At 56.5% G+C, this 20,244-nt stretch overlaps 1 protein-coding gene and 1 long non-coding RNA gene across 4 annotated transcripts; one reads left to right on the forward strand and one right to left on the reverse strand.

Moving 5' to 3' along the window:
* Positions 1–1,484: 1,484 nt before the first annotated feature.
* Pick1 (protein interacting with PRKCA 1) lies at positions 1,485–19,272 on the reverse strand. 3 transcript variants are annotated; one of them, XM_078052756.1, is made up of 13 exons: positions 19,033–19,272; positions 18,640–18,737; positions 17,465–17,576; positions 11,611–11,739; positions 9,898–9,964; positions 8,448–8,537; positions 6,170–6,223; positions 5,796–5,858; positions 5,058–5,191; positions 4,630–4,722; positions 3,357–3,407; positions 2,619–2,763; positions 1,485–2,239 (listed from the first exon to the last, which is right to left on the reverse strand). In XM_078052756.1, the coding sequence occupies exons 2-13, from the start codon at positions 18,678–18,680 to the stop codon at positions 1,968–1,970; spliced, it is 1,251 nt and encodes a 416-aa protein (XP_077908882.1). In that variant the 5' UTR covers positions 18,681–18,737; positions 19,033–19,272; the 3' UTR covers positions 1,485–1,967. The 3 variants fall into 3 exon arrangements, with proteins under 3 accessions (XP_077908882.1, XP_005322316.1, XP_077908883.1); XM_005322259.5 differs by having other exon boundaries at positions 18,883–19,271; XM_078052757.1 differs by lacking the exons at positions 11,611–11,739; positions 17,465–17,576; positions 18,640–18,737; positions 19,033–19,272 and adding an exon at positions 11,149–11,603.
* Positions 2,757–4,332, forward strand: LOC144378518 (uncharacterized). Its single transcript, XR_013440265.1, has 3 exons — positions 2,757–3,295; positions 3,399–3,610; positions 4,233–4,332. It is a non-coding gene; the product is annotated as an uncharacterized LOC144378518 (long non-coding RNA).
* Positions 19,273–20,244: the final 972 nt, after the last annotated feature.

The following is a 20,244-nucleotide window of genomic DNA, read 5'->3' on the forward strand; positions in this document are numbered from 1 at the left end:
GGTCAGAGTAGCCTGAGAGAAAGAAGGTCCCGGGGTCAGCGTGGGCATTGGAAGCTGTGCTGCGGCCTGGGCCACCTCCTCACAGAGCTGAGGACAAACAGGAGAGCATGGGGCCCTACTGTCCTCTGCAAGGGGTGCACGTCCCCTCACGTCCTGAAGGCACCCTTCCTCTTGAGAACTCGTCTGTCCCCGAGGCTATTGCTCTGGACGGTGCTCCTGAGGACACTTGTGGCCTGTGGACAACCTGGTCATCACTGTCCTTGGCATCTATCTGCTTCCTCCGGAGTTTCAGTGCCGTCTTCCCTCCTGCATTTGTCCCATGTGCAGGGACCTTGTCCTGCCAGCACAGCCAGCCATGGTGGCCCTTTCCCACTGTCTGGGTGGACCTTCCTACAGGTGCTTGGCCGACCCATCCTTGATACCTGTCGTCCCCCCAGGCCACCACAGCAACACTGCACTCAACACCCCCGAGGGCTGACCTGGGGTCAAACACCTTTCCAAATGTCAACTCCTGTGATCCCCAGCCACCCGCTGAGGCCGAGGCCATCAGTGTCCACCACTGCTGCCCACACTTTGCAGTCTGGGAACTGAGGCCCAGGGTGGCAGAAGCCAAGTCTGTGGGGCAGGGTCAGTGCCCTTGGCTGCCTCTTCAGAGGTGGAGTGGCCTGTCAGCTCGGCAGGGACCCCAGGGATTCCTGGTGCAGCCCCTCTCGCTCTGTGCCCCACACCTGCCGAGAATGCCACTGGGTTTGCGCCAGGACTGAGCTCAGGTGCTCAGGAGTCACACCAGCTTCCACCTTCATCCAGGGGTCCAGCAGCCCCGCGGATATCCCTGGACGGCCCCTGGGCTGCAGTGTCCTCCTCCTCCTCCTGGTCCTCCCCATCATGAACTTGCCCTGCTGCCTCTCGCCCTCCCTCCTGTCCTCAGGACGACCATACTCACTGCCCTAATGGGGCACTTCAGTGTGAAAGGGCCACAATGTGGGTTGGACCTGGCCAGGCAAGGCAGGACTTGTGGGCCACCCTGTCCTGTCACTTTATGGAGACCCAGAGCAGAGGGTGTCATTTTCCCAACACCCCCATGGCCACGGGGAACAGGTGCACCTGATGCTAACCCCATCTCCACCACGGGGGACCTGGGGCCTGACCAACTTCTGTCCTGCCCTCCCCTCCCCCAAATAGGGGTTTACTTCATGTCCAGAAGCACCCGGGGATCGAAGACGAGGGAGGAGGTAAAGGACTCCGGAGGAAGGGAAAAGGTGACAGCCTGGGACCTGCCAGATGGTGCTCAGGTGCCACTCTGTCCCCTGGACAGTGTGGCCTCCAGCAAGATGCTTCTCTGAGCCTCATGTCCCCAGCTGCAGTGGGGACCACAGCGTGACCCCTCCTGCAGGGTGCTGCAAGGAATATGGGATCAGCAGTGACCTTGTGACCGGGAGGCAGGCGAGGCGCGAGGAGAGCCTGTGGCCATGCAAAGAGCAGGCTCCATCTGGTTTGTTTATTCGATACAGGCCCAGGCCAGCCCTGCTCCAGAAATGGCTGAGCTGGGGAAAAATAAATAAAGGCCGCCGAGGTGTGGGGGGTGGAGGGGCCAGAGGAGGGGGTGGGGGGTGGGGTGGCCAGCGGAGGGTGTGCAGGACTCGCCTGCTCCCAGCAGGCGCAGCAGGTCCTGGGTTAGATGCCACCTGCAGTCCCTCGTCCTTCTGCCCTCTCCTTCCTAAGTAAGGTCCAGAGGCCTCGCTCTCCCCGGCTGGGGAGGTGAGGGAGGGTGGGCCGGTGTCCAGGGCTGGGCCTCAGCCTGGCACCTTTCCTGGGCAGGAGCTGGGTTTGCTGTGCGAGGACAGAGGAGCAGGGAGGCAGGCGCCCGAGCCAGCAGGCTTTATGCGCCACCACGTGCACCACTGCCCAGCCCCGCTCCCGCTGCAGTCTGCCCACTGCCCTTCCCCCCTGATCTGCACCCTGGGTGCTCAGGAGTCACACCAGCTTCCGCCCTTGTCCAGGGGTCCAGCAGCTCCGCGGATATCCCTGGACGGCTCCCGGGCTGCAGTGTCCTCTTCCTCCTCCTCCTCGTCCTCGCCGTCAGTGAACTCGCCCTGGCTGAGGCCATAGGCCAGTGTGGTGTGTGCCAGGTCCACCTCGATGGGGAAGACGTCTGCATCCCGCAGCACGGAGTAGCAGTCGTTGTAGTACTTGGACATGGTGGACACGAAGCGCTGCAGCTGGAACACGATGTCCTGGACTGGGGCAGGAGGGTGGGGGACAGGCCCGGTGGCTGTGTGCCTCGTGGAGACCCGTGAGCCTGCCCCGCCACCTCCTTCCTCTGGGCACTCAGCTGGCCCCTCAGGCCCTGGGAAGGGGCAGAGGTGAGCACTGGGCAGCCCGTGTGGCGGCCTCCCAGAGGACCCGGTGTCTTGGCCCCCAGTTGAGAGAGCAGAGGCTACAGGGCATGGGGAAGGGGGGCGGGCTGCTGCCAGAGCCTGGCCCTGGGGCTCACTTAGGCACTTGACTTCTCTGGGCCTGGGATTTCCCATCTCTAAAATGGGGAGAAGCAGGCCGCCACCCTGTACAAGGGCTGTGAGAGAACAGCCCACTGCGGCCACGCGCCTCTGTGCCCCTACCGTGCTTCTGATCCAGCAGCTCCATCTTCTCCAGCACGTCCTTGCGCATCTGGGAGAAGCGGGCGCGGGCCTCCTGGCGGCAGCGCAGGATCAGGCGATACTCGTAGTTGCCGGTGCTCACTCGGTACAGGGGCTCCCCTAGGGCCTGGGGCGGGGAGCACGTTAGGGATCCTGGGTGTAATGAGGCCTGGTGGGTCGGGGTGGGGCGGGAGAGCTGCAGGGCTGACCCCCAGCTCAGCCCCACAACACAAGGCACTTTTCAGAGCCACCACAGTCCCTTGTTTGAGATGCCAGCACTCATTAGAAGCACATGGCAATAGCTTTGGAGGGAGAAAAATCCAGAAAAGACCCAAACTCGTCACATTAAATGAATGAAGACGGGTCCTAAGATTGACCCCAACAGCAAAGATATTGAATTGAGTAAATTAAAGTGCCACTCAGGAGTGAGGCTGGACAGCCTCCCTGCAGGGGCCTCACCAGCTTGGAGGTTGTGGGCGAGGAGCAGGCCTGAGGAGTGGCCCCATGGCAAGCTGGCCAGCACTCCAAGGCCCAGAGGGACTTCGCTCCAGGAACAAGAGTCCGACCAAGCCCCCAGGACTTTCCTGAGATGGCCTGACCCACCTGATGCCCCTGGCAGATCCAGGACATTCTGGGGGCTCTGAGGCAGGTGGGAGAAGGTACGTGCGCCCCAAGCCTTTCCAATACAATGGCTGGGCCCCCTCACCCCTCGATACTCACGATGCAGCTGTATTCCTCGTCGTCCATCTCCTTCACCTTCAGGCAGTACGACTGCGTGGGACAGGTGAGGCCAAGCAGTCAAGAGGCTGCAGCCTCCTGGACATCCGCCCCAACATTCCCAGCTCCGCCCATGTCACACCATGCCCCCAGGTGACCCAGGAGGCTGGCCCAGCCAAAGAACTGCAGTATGCCAGGCCTCCTGGCTCCTGCAGACCCCCGCTGGGATCAGCTGCGAAGGGAGAGGCTGGTGGCAGGTGTGTAGGAGGCCTGGGGAGGCTAAGAGCGGCTGGGCAAGGGCTCTCTTTGGAAAGGAGGGCAGGCCTGAGGACTTGAGTGGCTCAGAGTTGACCCAATTCAGGTCCCAAGGGATGCGCTGGGGGCTGGAAGCATGGTTCAGTGGTATAGCACCTGCTGGGCACCTGCAAAGCTCTGGGTAACAGCCCCAGGAATGAAGGGGAAAAAATACCCTGGGAAAAATGGTTCCCTCCAGAGATGGCACACAGGCCCAGCCTGGCTCTGGGAAGTCCCACTAACGGAGCTTGGCTTCCGAACTCTTGACCACAGAATTATTACCTAAAACCAACATTCCTTGGCACCAAGTGAAACTACCTAGACCTAGACTGTTAGGGTTTGGATGTGAAAAGCCCCCTAAAAGCTCATGTGTGAGACAATGCAAGACGGTGGGTTGAGAGGCCTTAACCCAATCAGTGAATTCATCCCCTGATGGGATTAACTGAGAGGTGGGGGAGAGCAGGTAGGTGTGGCTGGAGGAGGGGACACCGGGGGCGCGGCTTTGGGGCAGACACTTTGGATCTGGCTAGTGGAGCCTCCCTCTGCTTCCTGATCACCCCCCTCAACCAAGCTCTTCCACCACAGGGTCCTGCCTCACCGTAAGCCCCAAGGAATGGCGCCTGCTGTCTATGGTCCAAGATCTCTGAAACCGTGAGCCCTAAAATAAACCTTTCCTCCTCTGAAATTGTTCTGGCTGAGTCTTTTAGTCGCAGTGGCAAAAAAGCTGACTAAAACACTCACTCACTGTTAAAATATGATTTAAAAAAAAATTAAAAAGTCCCCCAGGGTCAGAGTGACGCGACCAGAGCTGGAGCCCCAGGCCCATTGAGGTGTCTCGGCACGGCCGGCAGGCCTGCGCTGCTCCCGGATAGCCAGAGATTCTGGAATTTCCGTGTCCCAGTCAGATGTGACGGGGCTATGTGTAGCTGGATGACACAAGGCAGGGCAGGCCTCCAGCAGGGCTCACCTGCAGGCTACTCACCAGGTACTCGAACTTCACGTCCAGGTACTTCCTGATGGTGAGGCGAGTGTCTGGGATGGCCTTGTTGAGGTACGTGTTCAGGTCTGTCAGCATCTGGGGGTGGGGGGGACGTGCTTAGGCCTTCCCGACAGAGGGTGGCCAGGGTGACAAAGAGTGGCACCGTGTCACCTGATTCAGGTGACACAGCCCACAGGCACTGCCCAATGGCCTTTCCCATCTCAAGGTTAGGACCAAGTCTAGGCCGTGATGAGCTGTGATCTGGTACAAGGCTGACCAGCCTCCAGGTCCCCACAGGCCTGAGCAGTGCTGCAGCCTGCTGAGGGCAGCCCCGTAGGTGACCAGGCAGGACCCACACCCCAGCCCCTGGCTGCCGTGGAAGAGCCCTGAACGCCACGCTGTCCCCTCCTGGCCTCACACGCTGGACGTACCGGCTTGATGGTCTTCAGTAGCCGAACGCCAAACTTCTCCATACTGCGGTGGGCGTCGGCGAACTTCACAAAAGCCTCGCTTGCTGCCGGCTGGGGCTCCCGCACCCCGATCACGGAGAACACGTCCCCAAAGGCTGCATGACAAGCATGACTTGAAGGCTGCCCCCACCTGACCCCCTGATGGAAAGCCAGGGCATCACCAGGGGGCTGGCATGCTGGAAGATAAGTCCACGTGGGGTCTGCGCCCCGGGAGGGCATCTGCATCTCCAAGCAACGGCTCTGGAGCAACTGGGAGCACACAAACCGGGGAGCCGGGCTGTGCGCCCCAATGGCGGGACCAGGGGAGAGCTGAGCCAGACCGAGGTGGTGGCGCTGAGGGCACAGCACTGGCCTGGGAATCTGGGTTCTGATGTCAGGACCACCCAGTGGCCATTTCCTGCCTGGGCTTCACTTCCCTGCCTATAAATGGGGCAGGGAAGTGAATGTGGATGTCCCGCACAGTCTCACGGCCTTATAAGAAATGGGACCACAAACGAAGGGAACGCATGCATTCAGTGGCAACGTAAGGAGTATGGTGGCCCCTCGCTGCCACCCCAGCTGCAGGCTGAGCTGTTTCTCCCCAGCATGGGTACAAGGCCCCAGGAGGAAGCTGGCCACTTTCTCACTGTTAGGGTCACTGAGCCCAGAGAGAGGCAGGGACTTGCCCGGGCCATGCAGCAGGCTTGGGGAGGCCATTACCCCGGTGGGTCTGTGAGAGTTCATAAAAAGCCCGAAGGAGATTCTTCGTGTGTTCTGTCATCCCTGGGGAGAGACCCAAATGATGAGGATGGGGGCACATGTCACAGGCCACACAGGCCAGGGCACAGCCCCACCCCCCACCCCATTCAGGCCTTCACTGGTACTGGAGCCACTGGGTCTTCCCACAGCCCCACCAAGAGGCCCCTCATTCAGGGGACTGGGACTTTGTGTGATGCAGGACGACATGGCCTCTCAGGGAGCACAGGGATTCTGGGGACTCTCAGGTTGGCCTCCCTGCCTCCAAGGCCACTCTCTCTGGACAGGTTCCTAGGCAGAGGCAGGGCTGGGCGCTTCCTATCCAAAGCCCCACGCACCTTTATAAAGCTCAGCCGTCCGCTCCAGCTCCTCCAGCCTCTTCACCAGCCCATCTGTGGGGTTCAGAGAACAGCTGAGGTCAGGTCAGAGGTGAGGAGAGTGGCCTGAGGAGGCCAGGGCAGGGGTGGGGACAAGGGGCGGGCCCAAAAAACTGGCTTCTACACAAGACGGGGGCCCAGGTACCCCAGGGTCGGCAGTTCAAGAATGATCTGTAAATGGCCTCGGCACCCAAATGAGAGGCGAGCAGGGGACTTGCTCCTGGGATGAGTCCCCACTCCACCCACTGGGGCCAACCCAGGGGCACAGGTCCTTCCAAAGGTCTTCAGTGCAAAAACACTGGGCCCTCAAGATGAAGCCAGTGAGCAGCTCCCCGTGCTGTAGGAGGCAGGCTCTTGGTGAGCAGCCAGGCCCCTGGCCCTGCTGACACAGCCCAGCCAGGCAGGGGACAAGCAGGGGACAGGCAGGGAGATCTCAACCGTTTCCCAGGCAGGCTGGGAGCAGTTGCTGCCATGGCAAAGCACGAGGCGGCTAGCAGGTCAGACAGGACGGAGAGAAGCGGGGTATGGGAAGGGCTGGCACTGGGTGAAGGACTTGGTAGCCCAGGTGTTGGCTTGGCAGGCATCGGCCACGCACCAGACATGTTCTGCCACCGTGTCAGGCCCAGGGAATGACTAGGGTGAACATGATCCAAGACCTGCTCTAGGCTCCAAGAGCAGAGGCACAGGGAGAAGTGGGGGCCCACAGCCTCACATCAGGGCCGCCAAATGGGAGGACAAAGATGACCAGGGATGGGCGGGATTCCAGACTGGAGGGGGGGCAGTACAGGGAGCACATAAGGCCAGCCAAGGGCCAGCCTGAGGAGGAGCCAGGACTCCTCCAGCCAAGAACTGCCACCCTCCCCAGGGCTCCCAGCAATCCCAGATAGGTCTCCACCCGGTGAGGACATAGGGCACACACGCCTCTCCATGGGGAGCAACCGTAAGGGACGAGCCTGTGCTGGGGGCTTCTTTATGCAGCCACCTCTGAGGGCAGGGCCTGGCCTGTAACAGCATTTGTACCCACAGCACAGACCTCTGGGCACCAGGCCTGCTGGAGGCTCCCCGGGCAGGTCTCAGTCCTCCTTAGTTTGAGCTGCTGGGACAGGAACTACTTCCCCCATTCAACTGAGAAAACCAAGGGACAGAGAGGTAAAGCAATTTGTCCCAAGTCACACAGCTGAGGTGGTCTAAATCACGGGGTCTTCTTGCTCCCTAGTGTCCTGTACTGACCAGGGTTAGGATCTTCAGAGCAGGAAGAGGAGGGGGGAAGGTGGCTGGGGAGGGGGCTGCTGGGGAGGAAGGGTACCCTAGAGGTCTTTGGGAGGCCCTGGCTCCCTGGGCCTGAGCACGTGGCCGGCAGGAGAGGAGCCGTGTAAGCACCCACTGTTGTTTGTAGCTGGGTCATGGGACATCATGACAGCTTTGATTTTAGAAACCCTATTTATGGCTAGGGAAATTGCAAGGTTTCGGGGGAAAAACACAACAACCAGTTCTAATTTCATCTCAACGCATGGTCGCTACGGGAACAGGATTTATAGGCACCAAGAGGCCAAAAATAGCAGCCACCACTTTTGTACCCCATTTGGAACAGGCTCAGGCCCCACCCCCACGGCCACAGCCAACAAAGCCCAGCGTGCCCAGCTGAGCCTACAGTTCCCAGGTCTCTCTCCCGGGCCATGGCATGGCGGTGCTATTTATGAGCCCGGCTGGTGATGGAGGGAGCGGCCGCTGTCTCTCTGGCCTCCCCAGGACAGAAGGCGTGTGTGTGCCCGTGTGTGTGTACATGCCGGCATATGGCTGCTCCCCGCCAGGGTGGCCACCTCCACAGCCTGGACAGGGACCAGAGACAAGGGTAGCAGCGCCACCTCCTGGGGAAGGGAGGGGCTGTGAGGGCAGCGGGAACCAGGATGCAGATGGGGAGCCGGCTCTCAGGCTGGCCCTGGCTCTCGGGCCCCAGCCTGGGGAGGTGGAGGAGGCACCTGCCCTGAGTCTGTCTCCTCCTCTGTGATCTGAGGGGCCCTGGTGGTGAGGGTGGCCCAGGTGACAGCTGTGGGAGCTCTCTGGGAACCAGAAATGCCTCCAGGGACACAAAGAGATGGTGACTATCAGCCCCTCAGGCCTGAGAGGCAGGGCCCGGCCAGCAGGACCCATACCAGCCTGGCAGGCAGCCATGGTGCCCCAGCCCACGGGCCTGAGTGAGAGACCTTGCGCCAGAGCTGGGTGGGACAAGGGGACTCACCATTGCACAGGATGGCCCGGCTCAGGCCCAGGGCATCAGCCGTCCCCGAACTCATGTTCTCCACCAGCCGGTGCTTGACCTTCTTTAACACTGGGGCCAGGAGAGGAAGGACCCAGTGAGTTGCTACTGAGCCCCAGGCCATCCCTGTCCTGGGTCCCCTCACAACTGGCTGAGAGCTGGACTGGGGCTCGGGCTGGGAGTCTAGGAAGCAGCAGTGTCCAGGGGGCAGGGCCTGCACTCTTCACCCTCCACTTCGGGGGGCTGGCAGGCTGGGGGAGGTAAACGTGGGGTGTGCGGCCCAGGGTCCGCCTCACGCCAGCTGCTGGCATCACTGAGGGCCCAGATGGCCCAGGCTCAACACAGCCACCAGGCCAGTCAGGAGCCCGTCCCTCGCCCTCTTCGCTTTTCATCAGGACTTAGAGTGGCCCCTACGAGGGAAAGGGGAAGGGTCAGTGTCTGTGCTGGTTACATCAACGTTGTGGGTGCCATCGGGACCACTGGCCTCAGGCTCAGACTCAGTGATGGCTTCTGACCAGCTCAGTCCCTGGAGGGATCCTGGGACAGAACCCAGGAGTGCTAAGAAGGAAGCTCCAGGCTGACTTGATTTGCCCTTTGCCTTTTGCCCTGACCCAGGAGGTGGCTCTGGACCTAGGGCATGGGTTGGATGTAGGTTCACTTGGATGTGCGCTCATGAAGGGGTCACTGAGCCTCCCCTGGGACTCGGCCTTTGTTCCTAATGTGTGTGTGTGGGGGGGCTGGTCCAGAAGACTTTGAAGCTGTTGTCCCACTGGTCCTTTATTTCATTTTGTGCCAGGAGTCTAACCCAGGGCACTTTACCACTAGCCACATCCCCAACACTTTTTTACTAAGTTGCTGAGGCTAGCCTCAAACTTGCAATCCTCCTGCTTCAGCCTTCTGAGGCACTGGGATTCCAGCGTGTGCCTTGACGCCTGGCCCCTCTTATTCTTAAAGCTTCTACAGAACCAAAGCCCAGCCCCTCTGGCAGGAGGTACCCTGTCCCAGAGCAAGCTGTGGGAGAAGGGCTGGCCTATGACCTTTTACCCAGTGGCTAAGGTCTGTTCTAACCTTGCATCTTCCTGGGAGCAGAAGGCAGGGAGGGGGTCAGGGAGGAGGGGTGGGCAGGTGGACACGAGGCACTGGCCAAGGCTGGCTGCCTCCCTTTCTGGACTGCAGTAAATCCAAGCGGCCCACAGAGGACAACCCTAATACAGCAAGCTCTCAGCGGGGGTAGCTAGGGGACAGGGTAAAACTGGGCAGTGAGACACGGGGACAGGTCAGCCACAGGGAGAGAACCCCAGGTCCTGGCAGGCCTTTCAGACCGTCAGAGACCACAGCCACAGAGCTACTGATGACTTCATAAGGAGGATGGGAGCTCCCTGTGTAGGGCTGGGGTTGGTGGGCAATGGCGCCGCTGCTCTGGCCAGCTTACCAATGTCCAGGGACATGCCCTGCTTGGGGTCCGCCTGCAGCTTGTTGTAGTGGATGGTCACCTCCCCCTGCAAAAGCAGCACAGGCAGCATGTGACAAGGCTCTTGAGTCCCAGGCCCCTCCCTGAAGCCTTCTTTATTTGTGCCTAGTGCTAGGACACCTAGGAGAAGGGGCCAGGGACAGCCAAGCCCTGGGGCCCCGTCCATCAGGGGAGGACAAAGAGAATCAGGGAGTCACAAGAGTTGTGATCCAGTGCTGAGAGGGGAGGGCTTCTCCGCAGAGCTTGGACTCCTCCACGAAGCCCTCCCTGACCACAGGCCACAGTGGCCACTCGTCGTTACAATCCTAAGGCACTTGGACTTGGGTCTAAATTCACCCGAATATAAAACAGAATTTAGAACTCCGTCCCCAGTGGGAATGGAAACGAGCCAGCACAGCTGGAATCAGGAGCGGGTGAAATTGCGCCCTTAGGAGGCTGCGGGACGCTCTGCAGAACCAGCCCACGGAGCAGCTGGGATAAAGGAGGCTGCCGTGGGGGGTGGCCGGGCCCAGGACTGGTTCACGCAGTTGAGCCAGTTTAGCAGGTCATTTCCTCCTCTGGACACCAGTGAAGTGTGGGGCAGTGACTCCTGCCTGGCACTCAAACTTGGGAGTTGGGGGAACCATGTTCAGGCCAAGGCTGCGTAGGAGGAGCCCTGTCCTCACAGCAGCACGAGGGGCTGGGGAGGCAGGCCTGCGAGGACAGGGTCCACGAACCCAGAGCGAGGAGCCGGAGGAAGGGGCTGCTGGAGGGGCACATGGCTCCCACACTGGGTATGCATGGAAGGCCGCCTGTCACCTGTGGCCATCAGGTAACGCCTGTGACACAGCCGTGCAGTAGTGGCTATGGGCTGAGTGAACCTGGCCGCTGCCTTTAGCACCTGGAGCCCTGAGACCCAGTCCCTGGCTTGTTCCTTGGCTGAAGGGGTGCTAGGAGGCAGCCTCGCAGAACTGGAAGCCTGTCCCTGAGGTAGGAAGGCACATGGGGATGAGTTGGCCGCACAGGGCCTTGGGGGAGAAGCCACAGAAGGGGCTTCCTGGTGGAGCCAGAAAAGCCACATGGGGAGGTGGGAGCAGCCCTGATCCCAGCAGGGGGAGGGAGTGCTGGGCCTGGGACAGGGCGGCAGCTAAACCACTGAGCCAGCCTCTTCCACACTGGGCTGCGCCTGCCCATCACCCTGCTCCCTGCCTCACGCTGCTTCCTTCACTGTACCAGTTTCCCATGAGCCACCAGCAGCCAGATGTCTAGGAAGTGGCAGAAGGGCCTCGGGCTCACTTCCAAAGTGGCCAGGCTGCTGCCTGCCGTGCAGGGAGGAGGTCCCTGTAGAGAGCAATATGGCCCCGCTAACATTATAGGATCTACTATCCAGGGAGGGTCCCCTTGGGCTTTCAGCTTCTGCTCCAGCCCTGACCAGGGACTCCATGGTTTGCCCAAGTGCGTCAGAACCCCCAAGAGTGGCGCCCCACAGATGCCTTGTGGTCCTGGGGATCTTTCACCAGGCCCAGCACAAGCACAATATTAGTATTTACTGAAGAAAGGAGGGAGAAACGGAGGGAGACCCGGGTGTACCCCTGACACCGTGATACCAGGAGGGGAGCGGCGGCCCCCCTGCAGTCTGCACGGAGGGCTCAGAAGCAGACCTGGCAGCTCCAGGCCCCACCGCAGCCGCCTTACCTTCACCTCCTGAATCATCTTAGCCACCTCCACCTTGGTTTTCCCCTTGATTGACCTGCCATTGACGCCGGTGATTTCATCGCCAGCTGCCACCGTGCCATCGAGGGCTGCAGGTGTGTTGTCGAATACCTGAAGATGGGGGGAAGGGGGGACACGACGGACTGAGGTGAAGCTGGGAGAAGGTCATTCCCTCCACCCACACTGCCTGGTTCGGTCTCCAGCCCTGCCCTGTGGCTTCTTGTGTAAAGCAAGCAAGGGGGGCATGACCCCATGTTCCTGAAGAAGGACAGGACGTAAATCTGAACCGATGAGACATTCCTTTTCTAATAGCAAATACACCAACCGTCACACATCCATGTGACATTGCTCCTCCAATGTCACCTCTTGACAGGTTTTACCAACAGTGCTGCTCCAAGCTGACTCAGCATCCCAAAGCGCCTCTTATCAATTCTACACCTCACTTTGGTCCCCAAAGAACAGTCCATGTCTGTCATGAACAGGGGCCCCAAATGCCTGTGAGCCTCTAATCCCAAGTGACCCCTTCAACAGGATCCAAGCCCACTGGCTGAGTGAGGCTGTGTGTCTGCTGCTGAAGATCAGAACTACAAGTGACACAGCAGGGAGAGTCGGCCACCTGGTGTAGAGCAGACTGTACCCAAGAAGCCACCAGGAGAGGGGCCCGCATCATCAGCAGTGGTTCTGATGTTGTATTCCTTCTGCCCTACCTGCAATTTCTAAATTTTCTACAAAAAGAAAAAGAATGCTTCACAACTTATTTTTAATATTACAAGGAAAAATGAGATAATTAAGATGAACATTTCTGCTGCATCCCAGAATCACACTGAAAACAACAGTGAAAGACAGGTACGACAGGTATGACGAAACACTGCTCAAAGTAATAAAGACAAGTAATCGGAAGTGCATCCCACGTTCACGGCTGGGCAGCCAGAGCATCCCTCAGATGACACCATCACCCTAAGCAATCCGCAGAGTCAGTGCGAACACTGTCAAAATCCCAAAGAGATTTTTATTTTTTTTTAAACAGAAATAGAAAAATCCACCCTAAAATCCACCTGGAATCTCAAGGGACTCGCAAAGGCTAAAACAATCTTGAAAAAGAAAAACAAAGCTGGGAGACCCAGAGTTCTTGATTTCCCAAGTTTCTACAAAGCTACAGTAATTAAAACAGAATAGTACAGGCATAAAGGCAGATGGACAGACCAAAGGAACAGAACAGAGAGCTCAGAAATACACCCTTGTGTATATGGTCAAATGATTTTTGACAGGAGCCAAGAACATTCAACGGGGAAAGGAAAGTCTTTCAACAGTGGGTGTCGAGGGAAAGGGGATCCACATGCAAAGAATGAAGCCTCTCCCTGGCCTAAAATGATCTGGATCAGCAACCTAGACGTAAGACTAAGACTGTAAAACTGAGAGGAAAGCAGAAGCTTCGGCCCAGGGATTTGGCAATGACTTCTTGAATATGACACCAAAGGCATGGGAAACAAAGAAAGAATACAGATGAACTTTGTGAAAAAAGTTTTTTGGTTGCAGATGGACACAATAACTTTATTTATTTATTTTTATGAGGTGCTGAGGATCGAACCCAGTGCCTCACCCGTACTAGGCAAGTACTCGACTATTGAGCCACAACCCCAGTCCAAAGATTTTTAAAATCTGTGAATCAAAATCCACTATCAGCCAGGTGCAGTAGTGCATGCCTATAATCCCAGTGGCTTGGGAGGCTGAGGCAGGAGGATCTCAGGTTCAAAGCCAGACTCAGCAACAGTAAGGCACTAAGCAAGGCACTGAGATCCTGTCTCTAAATAAAATACAAAATAGGGATGGGGATGTGGCTCAGCAGTTGAGTGTCCCTGAGTTCAATCCCTGGTAGGGGAAAAAAAAAAACCACTATCAACAAAGTAAAAGTCAACCCACAGAATGGGAGAAAATGGCATTTGATAAAGATATTAATATCCAAATATACAGAGAACTAACAACAAAGCCAACAACCCAACTCAAACATGGGCAAAGGACTGAACAGAGATTCTCCAAAGAGACATAAGTGGCCTGTAAATACAGCCGATGCTCAATCTCACTAATCACTGGTGAAATGGGAAGCAAGGCCACCAGGAATCACCACCTCACACCCATCAGGAGGCTGGTGCAGACCACAGAGAAAATAACACACGCTGCGAGGATGCGAGAAACGACCTTGCGCGCTGTTGGTGGGAACGAATAGCCACACAGGCCTGTGGAGGGAAGCACAGCGCGTCCTCAGAAAACCAAAAACAGAACGGCCCTCAGCCCAGCAATTCCGCTCCCAGGTGGACACCAGAACTGACAGCAGGGTCTGGAGGAAGGCTCTGTGCAAACTGGCTCAGAGCAGCCGGCTCACAACAGCCACGAGGCGGAAGCAGCCAGACATCCACCAGGGGAGGACCGGCCAGGGAGTGTGCAGTGGAACGTTCCTCAGCCTTTGAGGGCAAGGACATCCTGACACACACCATGCCACGGAGGAACCTAGAGGACATTACAGGAACAAAAAAACACCACCCACCATTTCACTTGCACGAGGGCCTGGAGCAGTCAGAACCAGAGGCAGAAGGTGGAATGGGGCTGCCGGGGACTGAGGGGGCGGGTTGGGGAGCTCGTGTTTAACGGGTGTGGAGTTTCGATGTCATGAGATGAAGGGCTCTGGACAGTGCCATGGCTGCACCACACTATGAAGATATTTAATCCCAGTGAACTGTGCAGTTAAAAATGGTTAGGGCAGGGGCTGGGGTGGTGGCTCAGTGACAGAGCACTTGCCTGGCATGTGCGAGGCACTGGGTTCGATTCTCAGCACCACATAAAAATAAATGAACAAAATAAAGATCCATTAACATCTAAAAAAATATTTTAAAAAAATGGTTAAGATAGTCAAACATGGTGGCACATGCCTGTACTCCCAGCAGCTCGGGAGGCTAAGGCAGGAGGATCACAAGTTCAAGGCCAGCCTCAGCAACTCAGTGAGGCCCTCGGCAACTTATCAAGACCCTGCCTCAAGGATAAAAAACAAAAAGGGCTGGGGTTGTGGTTAAACACTCCTGGGTTAAATCCCTGGTACCAAAAAAAAAGAAAGAAAAAAGCTTACGATGGTAAAGTTTATGCATTATGTTACGTACATTTACTACAATTAAAAAACTGCAAAATGGAAGCAACAGCAGAGACCATGGAGGGCAGGATGTCCTCTATTAGTAACACAAAAACTCTCAGGAACAAGAGAGCAGTGCTCTGAGGAAGCCATCCCCTTGGGAGCCAGCCCAGACAACCAGGAAGGCCCGTGCCAGCAGTGGTCCCCGTAACACCTCAGGACCCCAGGAATAAGGAGTTCCCAAAACCCTTGACAGAGCAATAACAGGCACCTTAGAAATAAAGGGTCTCCAAAGAGAAGGGCGATAGCTCGGAGGCCACAGGGAGGAGGCCACGCCATCAGACTTCTGGTCAAACAGGCTTCTGGCCTGACATTTATTCTTTTTTTAAAATATTTTTTTAAGTTACATGTTACACAATAACTTTATTTTGTTTATTAATTTTATGTGGTGCTGAGGGTAGAAATCAGTGCCTCATGTGTGCGAGGCAAGTGCTCTGCCACTGAGCCACAACCCCAGCCCCTGACATTTATTCTTTTTAAAATTACTTTATTTTTTATTTATATATGACAGCAGAATTAATTCTTATTACACATATAAAGCACAATTTTTCATATCTCTGGTTGTATACAAAGTATATTCACACCAACTCATGTCTTCATACATGTACTTTGGATAATAATGTCCCTCCCGTTCCACCACCATTTGTGACCCCACGGCCCCTCCCTTCCCCTCCCACCCCTGTGCCCTATCTAGAGCCTGTCCATTCCTCCCAGGCTCCCTCTCCCTACCCCACTATGAGTCAGCCTCCTTCTATCACAGAAGACATCTGGCATTTGGCCATTTGGGATTGGCTAACTTCACTTAGCATTCTGACATTTATTCTTGAGTCTGATAAGCCAAATGTCAACTGAAAAGAATATGGAAGTGACAACGTCAAAAAAAGATGTGAGGGCATTCAAAGACAAAGATCTCAAAGCTGATCTTCCACACAACCTCTCTCAGAAAGCTACAGGCCAGTCTCCAGCCAGACAGGGACCCTGGAGAAGAGGATTCCAAAAAGAGGACAGGGAGGGAGAGGGCCCAGGTCGCGGTGGGGGGGGGGGGACGGGACGGACAGACGGACACTGCAGGAGGATGGGGAAGGTCTGAGTGGAAAGCGTACTGAGAAAACCAGGAGACTATCATGAAGAAAAGGAAAGAGAGGCTGAGCTAAGAGGAGAAACAGGTTTCTTAAAAAGTTCAACACAGAGCCACAGGACGAAAGCTCGGGAAGCAGAGGGCTTGTCTTCTCCATTTCTTCAACCTCTGTAATTGCAACAGAGCATTCAGAAAAGATCTGCTGAGCAAAATACCTGTTGAACTTAGTGTCTTTGCCAAAAATGACAAGATGGCCATGTGGGGAGAATGGAGCAAGAGGGAGCAGAGTGCACCATCGAAGGCCACCGACCTTCACAGGGGATACACGAAAAGCAACAGGACAAGCACCCTGAGACAAGTGTGGCCCTGTGTGACGGGGGGTGGGGGTGGGGGGGTGGGTGAGCTGCAGCCACACACAGGCCTTTCAGTGCTCTTGACTCGTTAGAGGCAAGTCGATTGGTACTTTGATAAAAACAAAATTGAATTTTAGACGAGACATTCTAATAGTGTTTTTTCTTTTTTTTGTCTTTTTTTCTAATAGTTTATAATCCCAGTTCATATTACACAAACCCACCACCAAGGCTCCAACAGACAGGGAGAGGGAGGTGACAGAGAGGCTGAACAGGCACATGGCAAGAAGACCAGGCCTGGAAGAGGCCTCTCTAGAGCCTCCTGGGTCAGAGGAGGCCAAGTTCACACCCTGGGCAGAGACATGACCAGAAGATCTTCCTAAAAGCCAGGGTGCCCACGTCCCCCAATGGCTACTTGACCAGGAGTGCTGGAACAGCTACAATCCAGACCTTCCAAGGCAATAGAAAAGTCACTGACTAACTGCCACAAGGTAAGGAGACCTCCCAGCAGGATTGTCCCCACTCCTGTGTCACAGCTGATAGAAAATCATCAGGGCAGCTCCCTCAGCAGGGGCCACAAAGTTGTCCATTATCACGGGCAGAGCAGCTAAGGAAATGTGATGTGGCCAGGAGTTGCCAGCTGCTGCTCAGGGAGGGCTTCTTCAGCACCATTATTGTCATTCTGTTCAATTTTTATAAGAATCCAAAGATGCTTATGCCTATGTATTTCAAATCCTCACTTTCTGGGAGAGGAAACAGGCCCAGAGAGGTTAAAGAACTTGCTAGTAATCAGGGAAGCTACTATTTCACAGCCTTCCCACTTCACTTGGGCTAGCACCCGAGGCTGACAGCTCTGCTGATTCATCAAAGACATTTTCACTGAATGTCCACTGCATGCCAGGCACTGTACCTGGCATCAACAATGGTGAAAAAGCAGACTACAACCCTGCCCTCATAATGCCAAAAGCCTGGCAGGGCAGCCAGCTGTAGAACTGGTAGCAAGGGAATGATTATAGATGGCAACAAGTGCCACTGGCAAAGAAGGGGTTCAAATGACAGAGAAAAACATGGGCAGCAGCTGGTCCGAAAGCCTTGCTGAGGTCAGATCTCAAAAATGAGAAGGAACCAGGTTCTTCAGAGCAGAACGGTGAACCTGCCCCTGCCATACCCAGTAGGGAGATGACTCCCTCCATCCGGACCCTACCGCCACCTCCAAAGTGCCCGAGATACCTGGACAATGTACAGGCAGGGACAGTACTGGGCCCCTCCTCCGATGCTGATCCCGATCAGGTTCTGAGCATCCTTCTGCAGGGTCACCTTCCCAGGCACAGTAGGGATTCCACTAGAAAGAAAAGCAGATGAGGCTGAGCCTCCTGGAGGACGGAGCTGGAGGGGGAGGGCGAGGGCCCTCCAACAGCCCACGAGGCACCAAAGGCTGCACAGCCTCTCCTCTTTCTTACTTGGCCAGAAACAGCAATTTGTGCTAGAACATATGCTGCTCCTGGAGTCGGTGCAGAGGTGAAAAGAAACCCCAGCCCTGACACTGCTCTGCCATGGGACTTGGTAATCACCCTCTCTGCATCTCAATTTCCTCATCCATAAAACGGGAATGACTCTCCCTTATCAGAGTTCCCACAGAACGGGCATGGAAGGCACCAGGGCCAACCCAGCAAGACTGTCCCCACTCCTGTGTCACAACTGATAGAAAATCACCACTTTCCTGCTCTTTCCTGACTTCAAACTTTCAAAAGATTTAGCCAGGCTGTCACCTTCGGAGAAACATGTGGAACATTATAACCACCTCTAGAGAGTCTTTCCCTGTTATTCAACTATTCTCCTGCCATCTCTCAATTCCTCTACTCAATTACCCCTCAGTATCACTATAAATTAGCAGCTATTTACATTCTATGGCAAAAAACGTAAATGCATTGACTTATTCATTCAAAAGACAATTGTTAACAAGCTATTAGTGCCCCAAACCTACTAAGTGCTGAGAACACAGAAAGGCGTTAGACCCAGTCCTTGTTTTGAGACTATATGCTAATGAGCAGATAACTCTTACTTTTGCAACTCTGACCTACTAATAATCTATGCTGCAGCCAAACCTGGCTGCCTGGCCACCTCTGTGAAGCCTCCCGTGACCACCCAGGCACTGCTCCACCTGCTCTGCTTTCCTTAGCACTGGCCGATGCTGTAGGTGTCCTGTGGCCTGCACAATAGTCGTCTATTAACCTGTCCACAGCCCCCTGCGGAAGATGAGCTCCTGAAGGGTAGGGCCTCTTTCTGCTACGGTACACCCGACGCCCCCACTGAGAAGAACGGGTTTGTGGAGCTGGGAAGTTCAAGGAAATGGGTGTCACCTGAGCCCCGGAACTCCTAGGTCTTGTGGGGAACAAAGTACTCACAGTTTATCCTCCTCGATGTCATAATCCAAGTCTGCAAACATGGTTCCCAGAGTCGGGGTGGGCTGGCCAACGGCCCAGCTCGGCAGGGGAATGGGGAACTGGGTCAGGGAGAGAAAGGAGCACAGGGCTCAGGGGACCCGAGCGCCCGGAGGCCGGCCCCAGGCCCCCACACCCTATCAAGGACCCAGGGCCTCCCCAGCCTCTGGCAGGGGGCGCGGCGTGCGGGTGGGCGGCGGCTCTTACTAGGTACAGGGAGGGACTCCAGGCCAGGGCGGTGGGCTCGGATCCCAGAGCCCGCCCCACGGGTCTCCAGGCCCTTGGGAGCTGCCTCTGTCGCTCACGGGAGAGTCGGTCCCACAGCAGGGCCGGGGCCGGGCTGGCACCTGAACCCACCTGCCGTTCCACCTGGCGGCGGCCGCAACTGTCGCGTCACTTCCGGCGAGACGCGGAAGTCCCGCCTTCCCCCGGGTACGTGCCCCGGTGGCGGCCGGCCGCCCTTCGCTTCCCGCTCCCCGGCTCTCACGACCGGGGCAGAGAAAAGCGCTGGAGGGAGCTCGCCTCTGTATGGAAAAGCGGAAACAACGGAGACGCCTTCACCGGCCGACAGCGCCGGGCCCCGCCCCTCGCGCGGGCGCCGCCATCACCGGAGGGCAGGTCCTCCCGGCTTCCTCCGCGGCACGCTGGGGACCACGCCGGCCCTGGCGGTTGCCGTGGCAACTGAAGCATCCCTGGTCCGGAGTTACTTCCGGCCGAGTTCAGTGGACCACACACTCGGCGACCTTGCCTTTCACGTCGACACCGTGTCGTCCTAGGAAAAGCCCATTGACTTGACGACTCGAGTGACGATGCCAGAGACGGAAGGGCCCCTGGAGGTCCCAGCCTCAGCCAGTTTGGCAGACAAGGAAACGTAGTGCCAGAGAAAGGAAGTCATTTTTTCCAGAGCCACAAGGAGTTGGCCGCGAGACCCCTGCCGCCCTTGGCGCCTCGGTTTCCCCCGCCCTTCCCTTCCTCCTTTACCTCTGCGCACATCCCCAGGACTTTTTATTTTTGAGACTAAGTTGCCCACGCTGGCCTCAAACTTGTCATCCTCCTGCCTCAGCCTCATGAGTAGCTGGATTACAAGCGTGTTCAGTGTGCCCAGGTGTCCAGTGCCCTTTGAACACTCACACCAAATCTGGATCCAGGAGAGGTATATTCACCTCTGATAAGGACTGATTGGACTTGCACTTTTTCTTTATGAGCCTCAGTTTCCCCATATACAAACTAATGGCATTGAGTAGATGTTTTCCGTGGTATTTGGTGAAAGATTCCTCATACCCCACTCCTTCCCTAAGTCCTGAGTACGCTGAGGTGACCTTAGCCTCCTCGTCTGAGACTCAACAAACGCCATCAATGTTTCCCAGTCCAGGAATCCGAATCTTCCCACTTGATATTATGTAAAACGGGTTCCCTGGAGGAGGTTGGCTCTCACAGGACCACCACTCTCTTGGTCACACATTCAGGCTGCATGGGGACCGGCTTATCCAGTGTCCTTCCCCAGCTGCCCCAGGGTCCATGAGGGAAGAGGATGCAGAGGGATGATTATCTACACATCCCAGGTCTGAT

The sequence above is a fragment of the Ictidomys tridecemlineatus genome, chromosome 6 (genome assembly GCF_052094955.1).
Source record: "Ictidomys tridecemlineatus isolate mIctTri1 chromosome 6, mIctTri1.hap1, whole genome shotgun sequence".
NCBI classification, from domain to species: domain Eukaryota; kingdom Metazoa; phylum Chordata; class Mammalia; order Rodentia; family Sciuridae; genus Ictidomys; species Ictidomys tridecemlineatus.